Raw genomic sequence first — 17,807 nt, 5'->3', positions numbered from 1 at the left:
ACATGTTTTAATAGAACTTTCCAGTAGTTTTCTTGGCAAAGATTTTTAAATAGATTGAATTCAATTATTCTTTGTTTCTGCTTCACTTATTATTAACATTTTAGCTCTACAAAAGGCTAGCCATGATGAAGCAGACGCACCAAAAAGAAACAAACCATTTGTTACTTAACCTTTTAAGTGAAAGGCCTCTTCATTTTACAGTGCAGACAAGCTGTATTGCCAGAAAGACATTCATACTTAAACAAAGGGTTTCATAGAGCAATACATTGAACTACAGGATTCTTTTTTAAACACCTTTATGTTGGAACATTTTGAGTGTCACAAAGTGTACATTTGTGCTGTGGCACAGAGAAGTAGTATTATATTTATCTTGGCAGAGAAATGTACAAATGTATTGAGCTAATAGTGGTGCATGCTTAGGCATTTTTTCCTCAGCTGTGCAATGCCTTAGTTGTGCAAAATCGGTAGTACATGTAACCTATTGTTTTCTAAGTGTTTTAGTTAGAGCAGTATGTTAAAGATCCAGCCCAGCTGGACAGGTGATCCACCCGTGCACCCTGCATCTTTTGCTGGGACGCAGCCGGCCCCTCCACTCCCCGGGAGAACTGAGAGGCTCTGATTAGAAGCAGACAGGCAGGCAGTGTAATTCATACAGAGCTACATTTCCAAACATCTGTCACACGAAATCTCAGCTCATTTTAATAATATGTTGTTTTTTTGTACACAGTTTCCAAGGATAATAACACAGTGACTTAGAAATTCAACATTGGACTATTTCTTTTAAACTTTATTTTGCATTTTAGGATTTTTTTGTTTCATCTCTCCACCAGCTTATTGTTTCCCATTGTCCTCCCAGCCCTGGACACAAGACAGAACCTGTTGGGATTGTCTTGAGAATCTTTCTCAGGAGTGAGAGGAAATATTTACACACAGCTTGTGAATTGCAACCCAATGGCTAGTATTTTTCATGGGAATGTTTGTGATTTTGGGTGGTATTTTGCCATGTTAGTTCAGTCATACCTCAATTCTGTGTGATAACTTTTTAAAGGACCAACTGGTTAGTATTGTGATATAAGTATTATTATTTATTTATTTATTAGCAGACACCCTTATCCAGGGCAACTTACAATTGTTACAAGATATCACATTATTTTTACATACAATTACCCATTTATACAGTTGGGTTTTTACTGGAGCAATCTAGGTAAAGTACCTTGCTCAAGGGTACAGCAGTAGTGTCACCCACCAGGGATTGAACCCACAACCCTCTGGTCAAGAGGGTCCACACTGCTGCCCTAAGAAAATAGCACAACATAGTTAATTGTAGTTCACCAATTTGAACTGAGAATAAGTGTGTTTTATAGTTGGTAGGAATACATACTCTCCCCATTTCATTATATTTTTGCCTTTTAACAAAATAGTCCATCATTAAATGATAATGTGATCAAATGATTAAAAATGCATGAATTAAACATGAATATATTAACCTTTCTGCAGAAGGGATTTCAGGTCATTACTTTGTTACTACTTTTACTAGGAATATGTAAGTGTCACAAAATATATGCCAAGTTTTCAGGGATAAATCAGCACATATACTACAGTAAACTCTTCAGAAGCACAAGCCTTATGAAAAGCGTTCAAGTGCTCGAGCCCTGTGTGTGCATCACCCCCAGGCTGACTCACAGACGGGCTTGCAGGCATGTGCATTGCTGCCGAGAGTGTTAAAGGCTGGTGCTGGGGAGCAGATGCTGGGAGGAATTAGTTAACTGGATGTAGAATCTGATTAGTTGTTGTTTGTGCGGGAGGCAGTGGGTGGCAGTGAGGACCCCTGGATTAATCAGCACTATGGTTCTGCTCTGCCAGCGCTGCTCAGCCCACGAGATGCACTAACCACTCCAGTCTTCTGGCTTTGCACTCCCCGAGAGGCCCCGTTTCTGGATGTGATGGAAAATGAATTAGATTGCTAGAGCAGTGCCAGCTTGCATGTGAGCACACTCCCTGCCTCGCCTGACAGTCCCAGCTCCAAATAACATATCAGCCTAACAGGGCAAGGAAAGCTGTATGTCTGGGCTGTGGGACACTGCAAGTCGGGACTGCCAGACTCTGGTCACTATGTGCCATGCCAGTGCCTTTTCCCCCTAAAGCAGGCATTTAATACGATCATTCAGTTGCCAGGGAACAAACCTTCATGTCATAATTTCTGATATCTGTTGTTTTTTTGTGTTGGTTTCAATGTAATAGATCAGGGGTGCCTCTACAAGCCGCATACCAAAATTTCCATATGGTCGAGAGCCTCAAGACACATACTGTAAAACATGAAATGTTTGCGAGCAAGACGCTTTAAATACTGGCATTGTTGTGCAGTACAGTAGCTGTTAGGCTATCCCTTGATGGTACTGTGCATTAAATACTTTTGACAGCTTTGTGGATGACAAATGCACTGCATTTATTTTGAAAGGGATTACAGAACCTGCTCATGATGAGACGTAACATATGTTAACATAATATACATCTCAGACCTGCAATATAACATTTAAATACGCATTCTCTAGTCTAGCGCCAACACTCCAAATTGTATAAAAAAAAATTCATTCATCTGAATAAGGACGTTTGGCACGAGTGATATTCCATGCCATACAAAACTCGCTTGAGTCGTTACATCAGCTTCTTTACTGAACAACGAAAGGAGCATCTGCTGACTGCTGAGGTGTGAATAATTAACACAAATCATTACAGAGAACACAAATAATAAACGTGTGCTTATTTTTACTTTCTCATTCTTTTTGTTTATTATTCTTTCTTCAGTTCATTCGAGCTGCAAAGTGTGTCACCCAGCATTTCTCCAGGAGTCGCACTTGAACTGCCCAAGAACCGCATGCGTCTCGTGAGCCACGGTTTGGCCACCTCTGTAATAAGATTGTTGGGTTCACTTTAAAAGTGTGACATGCGGATGAGGTCACTATGCCATATACTATGTTTAACTGTGACAGAGAGTGAATGAATCCAAGTCAACAATCTCCCTCCCGACCTGTGAGGGCGCTGTATAACAGCAAGTCTGCCTCGTACTGGATGGTCAGTCGGAAGCCGGCCATCCAGGAAGGGGGTGGAGCCACAATACCAGAAGTCATCACCTTAATGCTATAGTGTCTGTCATGGATTGGAGGAGATGTGATTGGCTGTGCCACCGAAAGAGGCCATGACTGAAGGTATTTAGGGGAAGTGGTCGAACTATCTGTTCCTTGGTTTTTGGTTACTAAAATGACCCATGGAGGAAATAGAAGTGTTATTGTTGTATCGTGAGTGTTATTGTGTTTGGTTTGTTTGTCAGTCTGTTACTGTTTGTTCTTGTTAGACGGCTAACATGTACCGGGAGCTGTCGCTACAGGCCAGCACCCATTTGTTGTCATTCACCACACCTGCACTATAGCACGCACTGTCTGGAGAAGTGGCCGTGTCTGTGTTGAGTGTTATTGTTATTGTATTATTATTTCGGGACTGAAACCCGTGGTTTATGACTGCCGATGCACATTGTTGTGTAAAGCCATTATTATTATGTAATGGTGCCAAACCGTACAAAGGAAAATTAAACAACAGTTTGGACCGTGAACTTTGTTGTCTGTCATTGTTTGAAGCACTGCATCATCTACACACCTGCGCACTACTAACCACATTTTCACAGTATCCAAATGCCATTGCCCCTCCCTTCCCTGTAGCTGAGCTGCAGAGAACCCAAGCAGTGAGGTCCTGCTGCTGCCCATTAGAGGGTGGCATTAACGTGGGTAGTTCCTGGTGTTACTGGAGGGACAATGTATGGTTTACACTACGCATGCATGTCTTGTGTGGGTGTACAGCCTTTAGCTTAGTGGTGTGAAGACACATCAGTGGATTCATCAGCTTCCACCAGGAAAATAATTGAGAACTGTCCCTTTAAATAAATCTTTTCTTTGTTCAATACCCACAGTAACGTAAAGAGGTGACGGATGAGAAAGCATAAAGGTGTGTAGTGGCAAGTTTTACAAACTAAAGCTTTTTCAGCACTCAAACAGCAGTACAGGTTTGTTCTTGTCTCCCTTCAAATCATTGTTTTTCTGATTGAGTTTGAGTTGAACATGTCAGTTCAGCAGAGCTGTAACATGCTTAGACAAATGTATTATTATTATTATTATTATTTATTTCTTAGCAGACGCCCTTATCCAGGGTGACTTACAATTATTTTTACATACAATTACCCATTTATACAGTTGGGTTTTTACTAGAGCAATCTAGGTAAAGTACCTTGCTCAAGGGTACAGCAGCAGTGTCCCCACCTGGGATTGAACCCACGACCCTCCGGTCAAGAGTCCAGAGCCCTAACCACTACTCTACACTGCTGCCCTATTTCAATTATATACTTAAATGAGGGTAGCTCTGAAAGCCAGGACTAAGTGCAGGTTTCTAACTCTGGTATACAAATCATATAGCCACCAGACCTTGGCTAAGACCAGCAGAACAAGGCCCATGGTGAAGGCTCTCATTGCGCTCTAGTTTGTGCTGAATTTGGCTCAGCTCTGTGCTATTAACGTGGGCCTGGATGAGGCATAGACCAGGGCCTGGTGTCCTCTCCAGCACCCTCATCCTCTCCACATGCACTGCACTGCATGCCTGGGTTTACAAGCGTGAAGACTGCACTCTGCTACCAGAGGTTCAGAGCCTGCGAATATGTAATTCGGTCAGGGATCATTTTAAAGGAGACTCTGAAGACGAAACAAATGCCATTGTCTCCAAAATAAATTAGAAACAATGATTACATTGGAGCCAATGAATATATCTTTATTTTTGCTGAACTTGTTTTATAAACTAAAATATATATAAAACATGAAACTATTTTATAAATCGCAAGGATTGGAGCTTGGCATTAATGACAAGCACACTTTGTACCACATAGACTCATTTTCTTGAGGAATCTCACTAATTTGTATGATGATTATTGACACTTCAGATGCACAGCTTGTAGGTGTGTGGATGCTTCAGCAAGCTGGGAGCCTCCCATGATGTTCCTGTTCCAAGTGATAGCTGATATAGGCGTGACAGTATAACACAGAAGTGATATCCCCCCCCCCCCCCCTCCTCAGTATGTGGTTGAGACCAGGGCCTGTGCAGAAGTGGGATCCCCTCCCCTCCCCTCAGTATGTGGTTGAGACCAGGGCCTGTGCAGAGGTGATAGCTCCTCCCCACCCCTCAGTATGTGGTTGAGACCAAGGCCTGTGCAGAGGTGATAGCTCCTCCCCTCCCCTCAGTATGTGGTTGAGACCAAGGCCTGTGCAGAGGTGATAGCTCCTCCCCTCCCCTCAGTATGTGGTTGAGACCAGGGCCTGTGCAGAGGTCGTATCCCCTCCTCTCCCCTCCCCTCTGCAGGGGGAGCTTGATAAAGTGCTGCCCTACCTGGGTTCCTCCACTCCCCTCCCCTCTGCAGGGGGAGCTTGATAAAGTGCTGCCCTACCTGGGTTCCTCCACTCCCCTCCCCTCTGCAGGGGGAGCTTGATAAAGTGCTGCCCTACCTGGGTTCCTCCACTCCCCTCCCCTCTGCAGGGGGAGCTTGATAAAGTGCTGCCCTACCTGGGTTCCTCCACTCCCCTCCCCTCTGCAGGGGGAGCTTGATAAAGTGCTGCCCTACCTGGGTTCCTCCACTCCCCTCCCCTCTGCAGGGGGAGCTTGATAAAGTGCAGCCCTACCTGGGTTCCTCCACTCCCCTCCCCTCTGCAGGGGGAGCTTGATAAAGTGCAGCCCTACCTGGGTTCCTCCCCTCCCCTCTGCAGGGGGAGGAGCTTGATAAAGTGTTGCCCTACCTGGGTTCCTCAGGCTCGAGCTGTTCTGACTGGCTTCCTTGTTGATGAAGTCCAGCAACCACATGGTCGTAGCCGTGATCTCTGCAAAGGCAAGACAAGCAGCTTAGCTGTTACTGTCTGCATTCCTCATGGTGATGTCCAGCACCACTTGGGTGCTTATATACAGTGTCTTGCTGTTTAACACATTGGGCCCGATTTAAATGATTGGTGCTGCAGTTTAGCCTGGAATAAACTTCCATTTTAGCGTAGCACATTTAAACACTTGTTTATGTAAAGCCGACTAACGATCTGCAAGAGATCCGTGTCTGCTGGAGTTATTATTATTATTGTTATTATTATTATTATTATTATTATTATTATTATTATTATTATTATTATTAGTCTGTGTAAAATACTGTTGGATGTCTTATTTTTGAGTCAACTAGGGAGATTAAAAATTAGGTCACAGAGCGAGACACATACTGGTAATGGAAAAAAGTGCTTGTACTGTACGTGCAAAAAAGTCTATTTTTTAAATGTTAAATGCACAAAAAAAAAAAAAATCCATCTACAGCTGTGGCAAAAAAACACGAGACAGACTCTGCTGACTCGGCGCTCTGGCCCTTACTAACACAAACAGAGAAGTTCTGCCAGTTAGCCGTCAGGGACACAGAGTAAACAGGTAGGCACTTTACAGGACATATGATATTACATGTAAACAGGTAGGCACCTGTTAAGATTACTTTCAGTTGTGCTTTTTGCCAGAATAAAGTTTGCTGTGTTTTACACGTTAATGCGTTTGATACTGTTCAGTATGAGGCTGTTCATTTGAAATGCTATTTGTGTGCCGGTATTTTCGCTGTTGTCAGGAGTGTTCAGTCAGTTGTTGCACCTCAGTATGTGTTGATTTCCTGCTTTTAGGCTTTGCTACAGAAAATTGCATGCCTGGTGAAAGCATTGGATATATTTTCATGGAAAATACTGAACGCTGTTTCTGGCCCGAACAATTGCTGTACTGTATACTGCATTTGTGACGAGTGACTAAATGGAAAGTGAAATAATTATTTCTAATTCAGATAACTCAATATGTTATTGCTGAAATGTGACTGCGAAGTGAACTGTCAAGTTCATTTCATTCTTTCAGTATCAGGCTGACTCGCAAAATGATCACATTACCACTCCGTTATTGCAACACGTCTGTTTAAAATCTCCCCCCTGGCTGGCTAATGCAGGATCTTTTAGCTTGCTTTTCAATATTGGAGCAAGGTGTATGTTATTGTCTACTGATAATTCCAAACAGATTTTGGGTGGAACAATAGAACACGCTCTATACTGTGTAATTGCAGGTCTGTTGTCACCCAGTGAAGGGGCGGCAGCTGGACTGAAGTGCTGAGGTATAAAGTATAATTTAACAGCACCCTGATTACAGGCCATTACCGTAAGATAGCTGACCGCCTCGGAGGGTAAGAGCTGTCGTAAAGTCAAGGTCAACTGCCAAAGTACCGCCTGATAATCAGGGTTTTATTGTGATTATTGTTATTGTAAACTATTCAAACTTTAATACACTTTTCAATGTTTTACTTAACTTCTGTTTCAAGTTTTTTAAAGCTAGACATTCTGTCTGAATGTTCCACGGTCGTCTACCAAGTGATAGTGCCCCGCAGTGGAGCGTCCTGATTGGTAGATGAAAGTTCTGAGGTTTCTAGCGTCAATTACACTATAAGTGGATTCTTGCTTCTATTCACTTCGCTGAGGCTGAACAAGCAGGTAATCTGGCAAAAGACTGACTGCTCTGCTCTGCTCATAGCTGACTGAGAGGCTAGATAGAACCTTGGAATTGATTTGAAAATTAACTCCGACTCATGGCTTCTTTAGCAAAAACAAACAAGCAAGATAAAAATGTTGGAATGATTTGTCGCTAAGCAGCCTGTTCTAAACAGGAGTTGTAAACTCAACATTGGTGTTTCTGTAAACAAAACAAAGCATTCCCGTGGCACCTCTGATGTGGCCAGTGAAACAGTAAATATCACACTGAGAGAATCACAAGATACAGCTGTGTATGAAATATGAAGAAAATACCTGAAATCGTAAGTCACATGACCTTGATTGTATTATAACAGGAATAACCATAAGGGTCAGTAACATGGCTCCTGATAAGATACCAAGCGCAGCGAATCCCCTTGTGGTCATCTATGAGGAAGTCCCGTTATTGCCTAGCACAGTCCCCAGAACAGGAAACACCTCTTACCATCGCCATCGAACACAGGCTGGGTCTCCATCGTGGGAGTGGGCTTGGATCCGTCATCTGGGTTAAGAGTTAAAAAGAAACGAAAAGAAACTACCATTATTGAGGTTAATACAATCTACTCTCTAGCACTGTTGAATGGTTGGGATTTGCACATGGCCTGGCCAAGATCAGAGAAAGACAGACAGAGACACACAGGCAAGGACAGAGTGAGAAGGGAAAGGGGCTCAGGTAACTCCATTACACCACTGCTCTACCCTTCAGATTAGACTGAGGGAGTGAGAAACCTGTGGGAGGCAGTGCTCTAAACACAATAGTGGCTGTGAGTTCTAATCAATTGGTATCTCAGCCCATTGAATTGAACAGCAAGGCAAGGGTTGGACGCGAACCACAGACCATACAGACGTCTTGTCATTCAACTGAAGAGCCAGCTCTCTAGTCGAGAGGTAAGTATGGGTCTTCTGCTGATGTATCAACCGCTAGGAGGAGACAGATCACAAAGGGCACAGATGTTGCTTTCTGAATGGTTCCAGTGCTCAATGATTGTGTTTGTGGTGTCATCTGTTTTCAGGCTCTGCACACTGTATCCTCCTCTTGACCCTCCTCTTTACTGTCTGCTCTGAATGGATTCAAACAGGACCTATTTGTTTATTTTAAGCAATTTGTATTTTAAAATATCTCCTGTATTGTTTTGCTGTTGATGACCCTCCAATGTAATGTAAGTGTGAATGGGCCCTAATGATTATGCACAGATGTGTGGATGTTCTTTTAGATTGTTGTATATGGAAGTGCAGGCTGTGTTCAGTTACAAAATGAAACAGTGCAAAGGGTTAATACTTGTGCAGGTTATTCTGTTAAGGGGTGGCAGGGCGAGTATACAATGTTGTCACATGATACCCAGAAAAAAAGGAAAAGGAAAATCACACTTCAAGAAAACGAGTGCAGAGGGACTGTAGCATTCTGTGTACATGAGGGAAGGGTTTAAAGATATTGCTTAAAAACCAAGCTCATCCCACAATGTCTGTTCCAGATCAGATACTATGTTCATCTTCATCACCTCATGCAGATTGTTACAGTCCCAGAGAAACAGCTTCAGAAAAGATAACACAGATGAAACTTCAGCAACACTCCCCCTCCCCCTTCCCCCCTCCCTCTCTCCACCCCAACAGAGAATGCAACACACAGTGCTAACATTAGAGGTGCTGTGGTGAGGCAGAGAAGCCCAGGGCAGGATTTAAAATGACTTACTTGTGAAGGAACAAACCTGCTGCTTTCTAGTCTTATCACACAGGAAATTATGAGGTGTTCTTTGTTCTTGGATTAACTTGTCAGAAAATGAGAATCATAAAGGACAGCAATTGCAGGATGTTATGGATTTACCTAGAGAAATACATTTTCAGCTCAAGCGGTCAACTGTTGATATTATACTATTGTGTTCAACTACACTACTGTTAGTGAATCAGCAATACTCAATAATGTAATCATCCCCCCTCCCCCAAATTCTACTAAACAATCAGTTCTCTCCTACTCACCCTGCACGCCGCAATAACCAATCCAATAAATATACTGGTCAGGCCCTTCACTCTGCCAGCCAATCCACTGGTTTCATTAGAAACCAAACCTTGGAAAGCCTTGGTCATTCCCATCAAGCATGGTCTCCCCATGAACTACTCAAACAGGCGCATTTCCTGCATTATATTTTTTGGTCAAATCTACCTGGATATTTCAATAGTCTGGTAGATTTCTACATTTTTAAAAGTGTTAACCACTGCTCTGTTTCTTTAGTTGAAGCTATTAAACTTCATTTCACATGCATGGAGTATGAGCAAAAACCTCCCATTGCCCGTAGAGTAAAGGGTATTAAGATCCTACTTCTCATACACAGTGAAGATCAGTAAAGACAACCTCCTGTGTATACTTCACATTTATACCAGTCTTGGGAGCCACCATTGCAAGAACACATTTTGTTCCAGTAAATGAAGAAATAACATCCCTCCCAGTTGCTTTGCATTGGTTGTAATTTATAATGTTTGAGGGCCCACTGCACTGACGGCTAATACATTTTTAAACATGGACTCCATATTTGAATGTAGACTTTAGAATGGTTCATTCGACTGAATAAAGCTTAAAGCAGAGATTTTAAAATGAAGGCTTAGTGGACGATGTGAAGTTGATGTGCAAGCAGTCAGAGAGTTCACAGTGTTGATTGGTATATATCAGTATATATAGTGAATACACAATGCAAGCACTGTGCTCTTAAAAGTCTACCACACCAAATAATCCACTGCCCCTGTGCACAGCAATGAAACATTCAATGGTACCATGCAAAGAATGGGTGACAGTAACACTGTTAATGCAGATGAAATCCACATAATACCTTACACTCAAAATGGTGCTGTGAAGTGTGATTTGCACCATTCTACCAAAGTCTCAGTCCATTGCAACTGCCTGGTAGTCATTTTAGAGGATGATCAAATCACAACAGTGATGTGCATTGACCTATAGCCGCCCTTCTAAAAGCTTACCTTGGTAAATTTGAATGGTAATTTTGCAGTTTTCCTGTGGTTTTCCCATGGTTATACAATGCATTTACCATAGTTTACCATACTTTTAAATATGCTTTACCATACCTCTCTGGGCTTTACAATGCTTACATACGCTTTACCATACCTCTCTGGGATTTACATTGCTTACTTATGCTTTACCAAACCTCTCTGGGCTTTGCAATGCTTACCTATGATTTACCAGACCTCTCTGTGCTTTACAATGCTTACCTATGCTTTACCATACCTCTCTGGGCTTTACAATGCTTACCTATGCTTTACCAGACCTCTCTGTGCTTTACAATGCTTACCTATGCTTTACCATACCTCTCTGGGCTTTACAATGCTTACCTATGCTTTACCATACTTTCAGTATTCTTTATTATACTTTGCTATACTATAGTAAACTTTTATAAGGGCATGGGAGGAGTCAAGACCTATATCAATGTTCTAGACAGTTAGTGCAGTATAATTACAGCATCTGATGATGAGGACACCGCTGTAACAGAGATGATATCTCAGCAGGCTTGTTTCTGTTCAAATATGTTTAATAAATGACATGAAGTCAGGAGTATACAATCTTTTTTAGGGTGAAATCTGGGTGGGATCTGTAAACTACAGGCACTTTGGTGATACTTTACTGTTGTAAATGTGTCTTTGCAATGGGACCTAAAAAATATGATCTTCTCCAATATAAGGAGTGACTTTGTCAATATCCTGCCCATTATTGTCCTACCCAGTGTAACAATTCTAACAATGACCACTAATTGAGACCTCCCCCAAGCTTCCATACCCAACATGAGCTGAGGATCACATTCAAAGTAACGTCCTGCTACCTTAATATCAGAAACGCTTCAACAGTGATAAAAACAAGGGCTATTGTTCACCCGAATTCTCATAACATATTTAAGAATTTAAGGAAAATTGCAATCCTCTTTCCCAGTTTTTTTATTATTTCCATCAAAGTGTTTCAGCTTTTAACTCCTTGTATCATTGGACGCCAGATTAGATGACTTGCGGCTAGATCTTCAAGTTAAACAGCCCACTTCTGGTGTCCGGTCTGTTTTCTTGTTTATTTTTTATTTGTATGGTAATTGTATTGTAAGGTGTTAATGGATTCCATCATTATTCTCTAATGTTGTTTTATTGTAAAGTGCCTTGGGATCATTTGTGATGGGAGGTACAAGTGTACGTTTTATTATTCTTAGATATTATAGAAGTATTTTAGTCGAGACAGGCAGCTCTATTGGGCACCAGCCACTAACCTGTCATACTTTAAGGACTGAGCCATTTGGAGCTGCATCTGAGGAGGAATTCAGAGGAGGTTAAAAGCAGTCACAAACTCTCGATGTCAGTTGGTGCTAAGGGAGAAATATTTCATCAACAACCAGTTCCAAATAAAAAGGGAATGAATTCTTCCTCGTGAGGCCTGTCAATGACACCCATTCACAGCCTCCTATTGCACTGGCACTGCTTGATTGACATCCCAGATAAGGGCCTGGGATGAAAGGAGAAGGGGGTGGAAGAGTCACCGTTGATCCATTATTTTGCAGAAAAAAGGAAATAAAAAGGAAACCTAAAACCTTGTTGTGATGGAGTTCTTAAAAAGGGAGGTCAAAGAGCTGGCAGTCCATTCAAGAGTTAATTGTGCCGGTCAGACAATGGCTGCATTCTGACAGCGGACAAAAGACTTCCTCCACAGTTTTCCTCTCCAGTCTTCCTCTCCACAATATTCCTCTTCACGTAAAGACTTCCTCTCCAGTCTTCCTCTCCAGTCTCCCTCGACACGTAGATTTCCTCTCCAGTCTTCCTCTCCAGTCTTCCTCTCCAGTCTCCCTCGACACATAAATACTTCCTCTCCAGTCTTCCTCTCTGTAGTCTTCCTCTCCAGTCTTCCTCTCTGCAGTCTTCCTCTCCAGTCTTCCTCTCCGCAGTCTTCCTCTCCACAGTCTCCCTCGACACATAAATACTTCCTCTCCAGTCTTCCTCTTGTCTTCCTCTCCAGTCTCCCTCGACACATAAATACTTCCTCTCCAGTCTTCCTCTCCGCAGTCTTCCTCTCCAGTCTTCCTCTCCAGTCTTCCTCTCCACAGTCTTCCTCTCCGCAGTCTTCCTCTCCAGTCTTCCTCTCCACAGTCTCCCTCGACACATAAATACTTCCTCTCCAGTCTTCCTCTCTGCAGTCTTCCTCTTGTATTCCTCTCCAGTCTTCCTCTCCACAGTCTCCCTCGACACATAAATACTTCCTCTCCAGTCTTCCTCTCTGCAGTTTTCCTCTCCAGTCTTCCTCTCGTCTTCCTCCCCAGTCTTCCTCTCCCCAGTCTTCCTCTCTGCTGTCTTCCTCTCTGCTGTCTTCCTCTCTGCAGTCTTCCTCTCCACAGTTTTCCTCTCCACAGTCTTCCTCTCCAGTCTTCCTCAACACGTAAAGACTTCTTCTTGTCTTCCTCTCTGCAGTCTTCCTCTCCCCAGTCTTCCTCTCCGCAATCTTCCTCTCTGCAGTCTTCCTCTCCAGTCTTCCTCTCCACAGTCTTCCTCGACAGTCTTCCTCGACAGTCTTCCTCTCCACAGTCTTCCTCTCCAGTCTTCCTCGACACGTAAAGACTTCTTCTTGTCTTCCTCTCTGCAGTCTTCCTCTCCCCAGTCTTCCTCTCCGCAATCTTCCTCTCTGCAGTCTTCCTCTCCAGTCTTCCTCTCCACAGTCTTCCTCGACAGTCTTCCTCTCCACAGTCTTCCTCGACAGTCTTCTTCAACACATAAAGACTTCTTCTTGTCTTCCTCTCTGCAGTCTTCCTCTCCCCAGTCGTCCTCTCCGCAGTCTTCCTTGACACGTAAAGACTTCCTCTCCAGTCTCCCTCGACACTTAAAGACTTCCTCTCCAGTCTCCCTCGACACTTAAAGACTTCCTCTCCAGTCTCCCTCGACACTTAAAGACTTCTTCTCCAGTCTTCCTCTCCAGTCTTCCTCTCCATAGTCTTCCTCTCCAGTCTTCCTCGACACGTGAAGACTTCCTCTCCAGTCTTTCTCTCCACAGTCTTCCTCAACATGTAAAGACTTCTTCTCCAGTCTTCCTCTCCAGTCTCCCTTGACACGTAAAGACTTCCTCACCAGTCTTCCTCTCCATAGTATCCCTCTCCAGTCTTCTTCTTCACAGTCTCCCTCTCCACAGTCTCCCTCAGCACGTCTCTCCCCATTGGAAATGGAGAGGCACCATCAGGGCACCTCACAACATCAAGGGTGACTTGTCAACTATCTGAGCTGGTACAAGGTAAGAAGGTAGTGGAGACTGCCAATGCTGCACTCACACACACACACACAGTTTAGAGGGTGGTCCTTATAATTATTTTGAACAGACTTCTGTCAATAAAGAAGTCAAACAATTTCACACTTGTTGCCTAAAGGCATACAGTTTACATTCTTTAAAAATGTACTGATATTGCTGAGGATTCAACAGGTTGATTGCCCATTTACACACAAATGCAGTTGTTTCAAACCTCAGTGAAGTCTGATAGACCCAAAGTGGCAATAGACATGATGAACAATATCTCTCAACATGAACCAGCGGATTCACAGGTCAAACTCTGTCTTTTAATTTTGTTTACATTTATATTTTATCCACAAGTATTATAGTAGAAAAATATAAAACTGGGTTTTAAGTTAATTCAGCATATGTATTTTATTGCATTTTGGTTTTAAAGCTTTCTACTTAAAAGATTCCTCTCGTGACTGTACCACAAACAGCCTCGCTCAATTCCTGGAAGACCTAGAAAGCTGGACTCAGTGCTTCAGTCTCTGCTGCACAATACAATGTGTTGCTAAGTGCTTGCAAGAGCTGCCAGACAGGCAATTATTTCTAACACTATAAAAACATAACTGGCATTCCTATTCCTTTCTCAGTGCTCCCAGACTGTTCTACACACACTCATTTCCATCCTTAGTAGACAATGAAAAGGTTGCAACTCTGTTTGATTGTGGATAGTCACAGCCCACAGTACCTCCAGGATTGAAACCTGTTGCATACTTTTCTCCAAGCTAAATCAAAGCAGCTTTGTGTTCCCTGAGGCAATCACCTTACTACAACCTGTCTAAGACCCCCCTGATCTCCACTCTTCCTCCACCCGCCCCTCCTGCCTAATCTGAAGGTACAGCACCTTGCCTCCGTCACTGTGTATACTGCCTGTCATAGAAGAGAGAATCTGAACTCACCTTTTCTCTCCGAGCTAGGCTGCCCCAATGGCTTATCAGTTACTGAACCTTCAAAACAAAAGCACAATTTTTACACAACTTTTACACAAAATATTTCAAACTCACGACACTGACAAAAGCAAATACATGCAGGCATACAATAATAGGCATACAATAATTATAACAGCAAGAGAACATTCAAAGAGGAGGTTAAATGTCTAAGAGACACAAATGGCAAAATCATAGATGAAGAAAAAAAAATAGCAAATATATTAAATGATTACTTTTCACAGGTTTTTAAAAAAGAGGACACAGACAACATGCCCCACATGTCGACCTGTTCCTATCCAATTTTAAATAACTTTAGCATAACAGAGGCAGAAGTGTTAAAGGGACTAGGAGCTCTTAAAATAAACAAATCCCCTGGGCCAGATGAGATCCTCCCAATAGTACTCAAAGAAATGAAAGAAGTTATTTACAAACCGCTAACCAAGATCATGCAACAGTCTCTTGACACAGGGGTTGTACCGACAGACTGGAAAATAGCAAACGTAATACAGATCCACAAAAAGGGAGACAAAACCGAACCAGGTAACTACAGACCAGTAAGCCTGACTTATATTATATGTAAACTTATGGAAACTATAATAAGATCCCAAGTGGAAAATTACCTATATGGTAACAATATCCTGGGAGACAGCGAGCATGGTTTTAGGAAAGGGAGATCATGTGTTTTTTTTTTTTTGTTTTTGTTTTTTTTTTTAATAAATTTAGTCGTCGCCAATTATTTTACCCCGATTTTCACCCCAATTTAGCATGCCCAATTATTATCTGTATCCCCGGCTCACCGCTCGCAACCCCCCCGCTGACTCGGGAAACGGAGGCTGGAATACGCGTCCTCCGAAACGTGCTCCTGCCAAGCTGTCATTTTTCGCACTGCAGATCCACAGCAATGCCACCAGACCTATAGTGCCGGAGGACAACACAGATCTGGCGGCTCCGCTGCAGAGCCACAGGCGCCCTATCGGCCACAGGGGTCGCTGATGCGCGGTGAGCCGTGGATTCCCCTGCCGACCTAAGCCCTCCCTACCCGGGCAGCGCTCAGCCAATTGTACGCCGCCCCCTAGGAACTCCCGGTCACGGTCAGCTGTGACATAGCCTGGATTCGAACCTGCGATCTCCAGGCTATAGGGCACATCCTGCACTCCGCGCGGCGCGCCTTTACTGGATGCGCCACTCGGGAGCCCTGCAGGGAGATCATGTCTAACTAACCTACTTGACTTTTTTGAGGATGCAACATTGAAAATGGTTAATTGCAAAGCATACGACATGGTCTATTTAGATTTCCAGAAAGCTTTTGACAAAGTACAGCATAAAAGATTAATTCTCAAACTGAACGCAGTAGGGATTCAAGGAAATGCATGCACATGGATTAGGGAGTGGTTAACAGGTAGAAAACAGAAAGTACTGATTAGGGAGAAACCTCAAAATGGGATCAGTATTAGGTCCTCTGCTATTCCTAATCTACATTAATGATTTAGATTCTGGTATAGTAAGCAAACTCGTTAAATTTGCAGATGACACAAAAATAGGAGGAGTGGCAAACACTGTTGAAGCAGCAAAGGTCATTCAAAATGATCTAGACAGCATTCAGAATTGGGCAGACACATGGCAAATGAAATTTAATAGAGAAAAGTGTAAAGTATTGCATGCGGGCAATAAAAATGTGCATTATGTGGTCTAGTGGTTAAAGAAACAGGCTTGTAACTAGGAGGTCCTCGGTTCAAATCCCACCTCAGCCACTGACTCATTGTGTGACCCTGAGCAAGTCACTTAACCTCCTTGTGCTCCGTCTTTCGGGTGAGACGTAGTTGTAAGTGACTCTGCAGCTGATGCATAGTTCACACACCCTAGTCTCTGTAAGTCGCCTTGGATAAAGCCGTCTGCTAAATAAACAAATAATAATAATAATAATAATAATAATAATAATAATAATAATAATAATAATAATCATATGGGAGATAGTGAAATTGAAGAAGGGAACTATGATGGTTTTAGGAAAGGGAGATCATGTCTAACTAACCTACTTGACTTTTTTGAGGATGCAACATTGAAAATGGATAACTGCAAAGCATACGACATGGTTTATTTAGATTTCCAGAAAGCTTTTGACAAAGTCCCGCATAAAAGATTCATTCTCAAACTGAACGCAGTAGGGATTCAAGGAAATGCATGCACATGGATTAGGGAGTGGTTAACAGGTAGAAAACAGAAAGTACTGATTAGAGGAGAAACCTCAAAATGGAGTGAGGTAACCAATGGTGTACCACAGGGATCAGTATTAGGTCCTCTGCTATTCCTAATCGACATTAATGATTTAGACTCTGATATAGTAAGCAACCTCGTTAAATTTGCAAAGGTCATTCAAAATGATCTAGACAGCATTCAGAATTGGGCAGACACATGGCAAATGAAATTTAATAGAGAAAAGTGTAAAGTATTGCATGCGGGCAATAAAAATGTGCATTATGTGGTCTAGTGGTTAAAGAAACAGGCTTGTAACTAGGAGGTCCTCGGTTCAAATCCCACCTCAGCCAGTAGGGATTCAAGGAAATGCATGCACATGGATTAGGGAGTGGTTAACAGGTAGAAAACAGAAAGTACTGATTAGAGGAGAAACCTCAAAATGGAGTGAGGTAACCAATGGTGTACCACAGGGATCAGTATTAGGTCCTCTGCTATTCCTAATCGACATTAATGATTTAGACTCTGATATAGTAAGCAACCTCGTTAAATTTGCAGACGACACAAAAATAGGAGGAGTGGCAGACACTGTTGAAGCAGCAAAGGTCATTCAAAATGATCTAGACAGCATTCAAAATTGGGCAGACACATGGCAAATGAAATTTAATAGAGAAAAGTGTAAAGTATTGCATGCGGGCAATAAAAATGTGCATTATAAATATCATATGGGAGATAGTGAAATTGAAGAAGGGAACTATGAAAAAGACCTAGGAGTTTATGTTGACTCAG

General features: G+C 42.6%; 1 protein-coding gene across 7 annotated transcripts in view; it reads right to left on the bottom strand.

Moving 5' to 3' along the window:
* The window catches only part of LOC117421428 (SPARC-related modular calcium-binding protein 1-like), a 177,346-nt gene that overhangs the window by 63,384 nt on the left and 96,155 nt on the right, over nucleotides 1–17,807 (bottom strand). For 6 of the 7 annotated variants that reach the window (XM_034035852.3, XM_034035861.3, XM_034035908.3 and 3 more), the window contains 3 exons: nucleotides 14,796–14,843; nucleotides 8,053–8,109; nucleotides 5,826–5,906 (listed from right to left, as the gene is read on the bottom strand). In XM_034035852.3, the coding sequence (XP_033891743.2) occupies nucleotides 5,826–5,906; nucleotides 8,053–8,109; nucleotides 14,796–14,843 (186 nt within the window). The remainder of the gene's footprint in view (nucleotides 1–5,825; nucleotides 5,907–8,052; nucleotides 8,110–14,795; nucleotides 14,844–17,807) is intronic. The other variant, XM_034035890.3, reaches the window with a different exon arrangement.

The sequence above is a fragment of the Acipenser ruthenus genome, chromosome 18 (genome assembly GCF_902713425.1).
Source record: "Acipenser ruthenus chromosome 18, fAciRut3.2 maternal haplotype, whole genome shotgun sequence".
Lineage (NCBI taxonomy): Eukaryota > Metazoa > Chordata > Actinopteri > Acipenseriformes > Acipenseridae > Acipenser > Acipenser ruthenus.
Note: the sequence above shows the minus strand (reverse complement) of the source record. Positions and strands in the feature narration are given on the sequence as shown.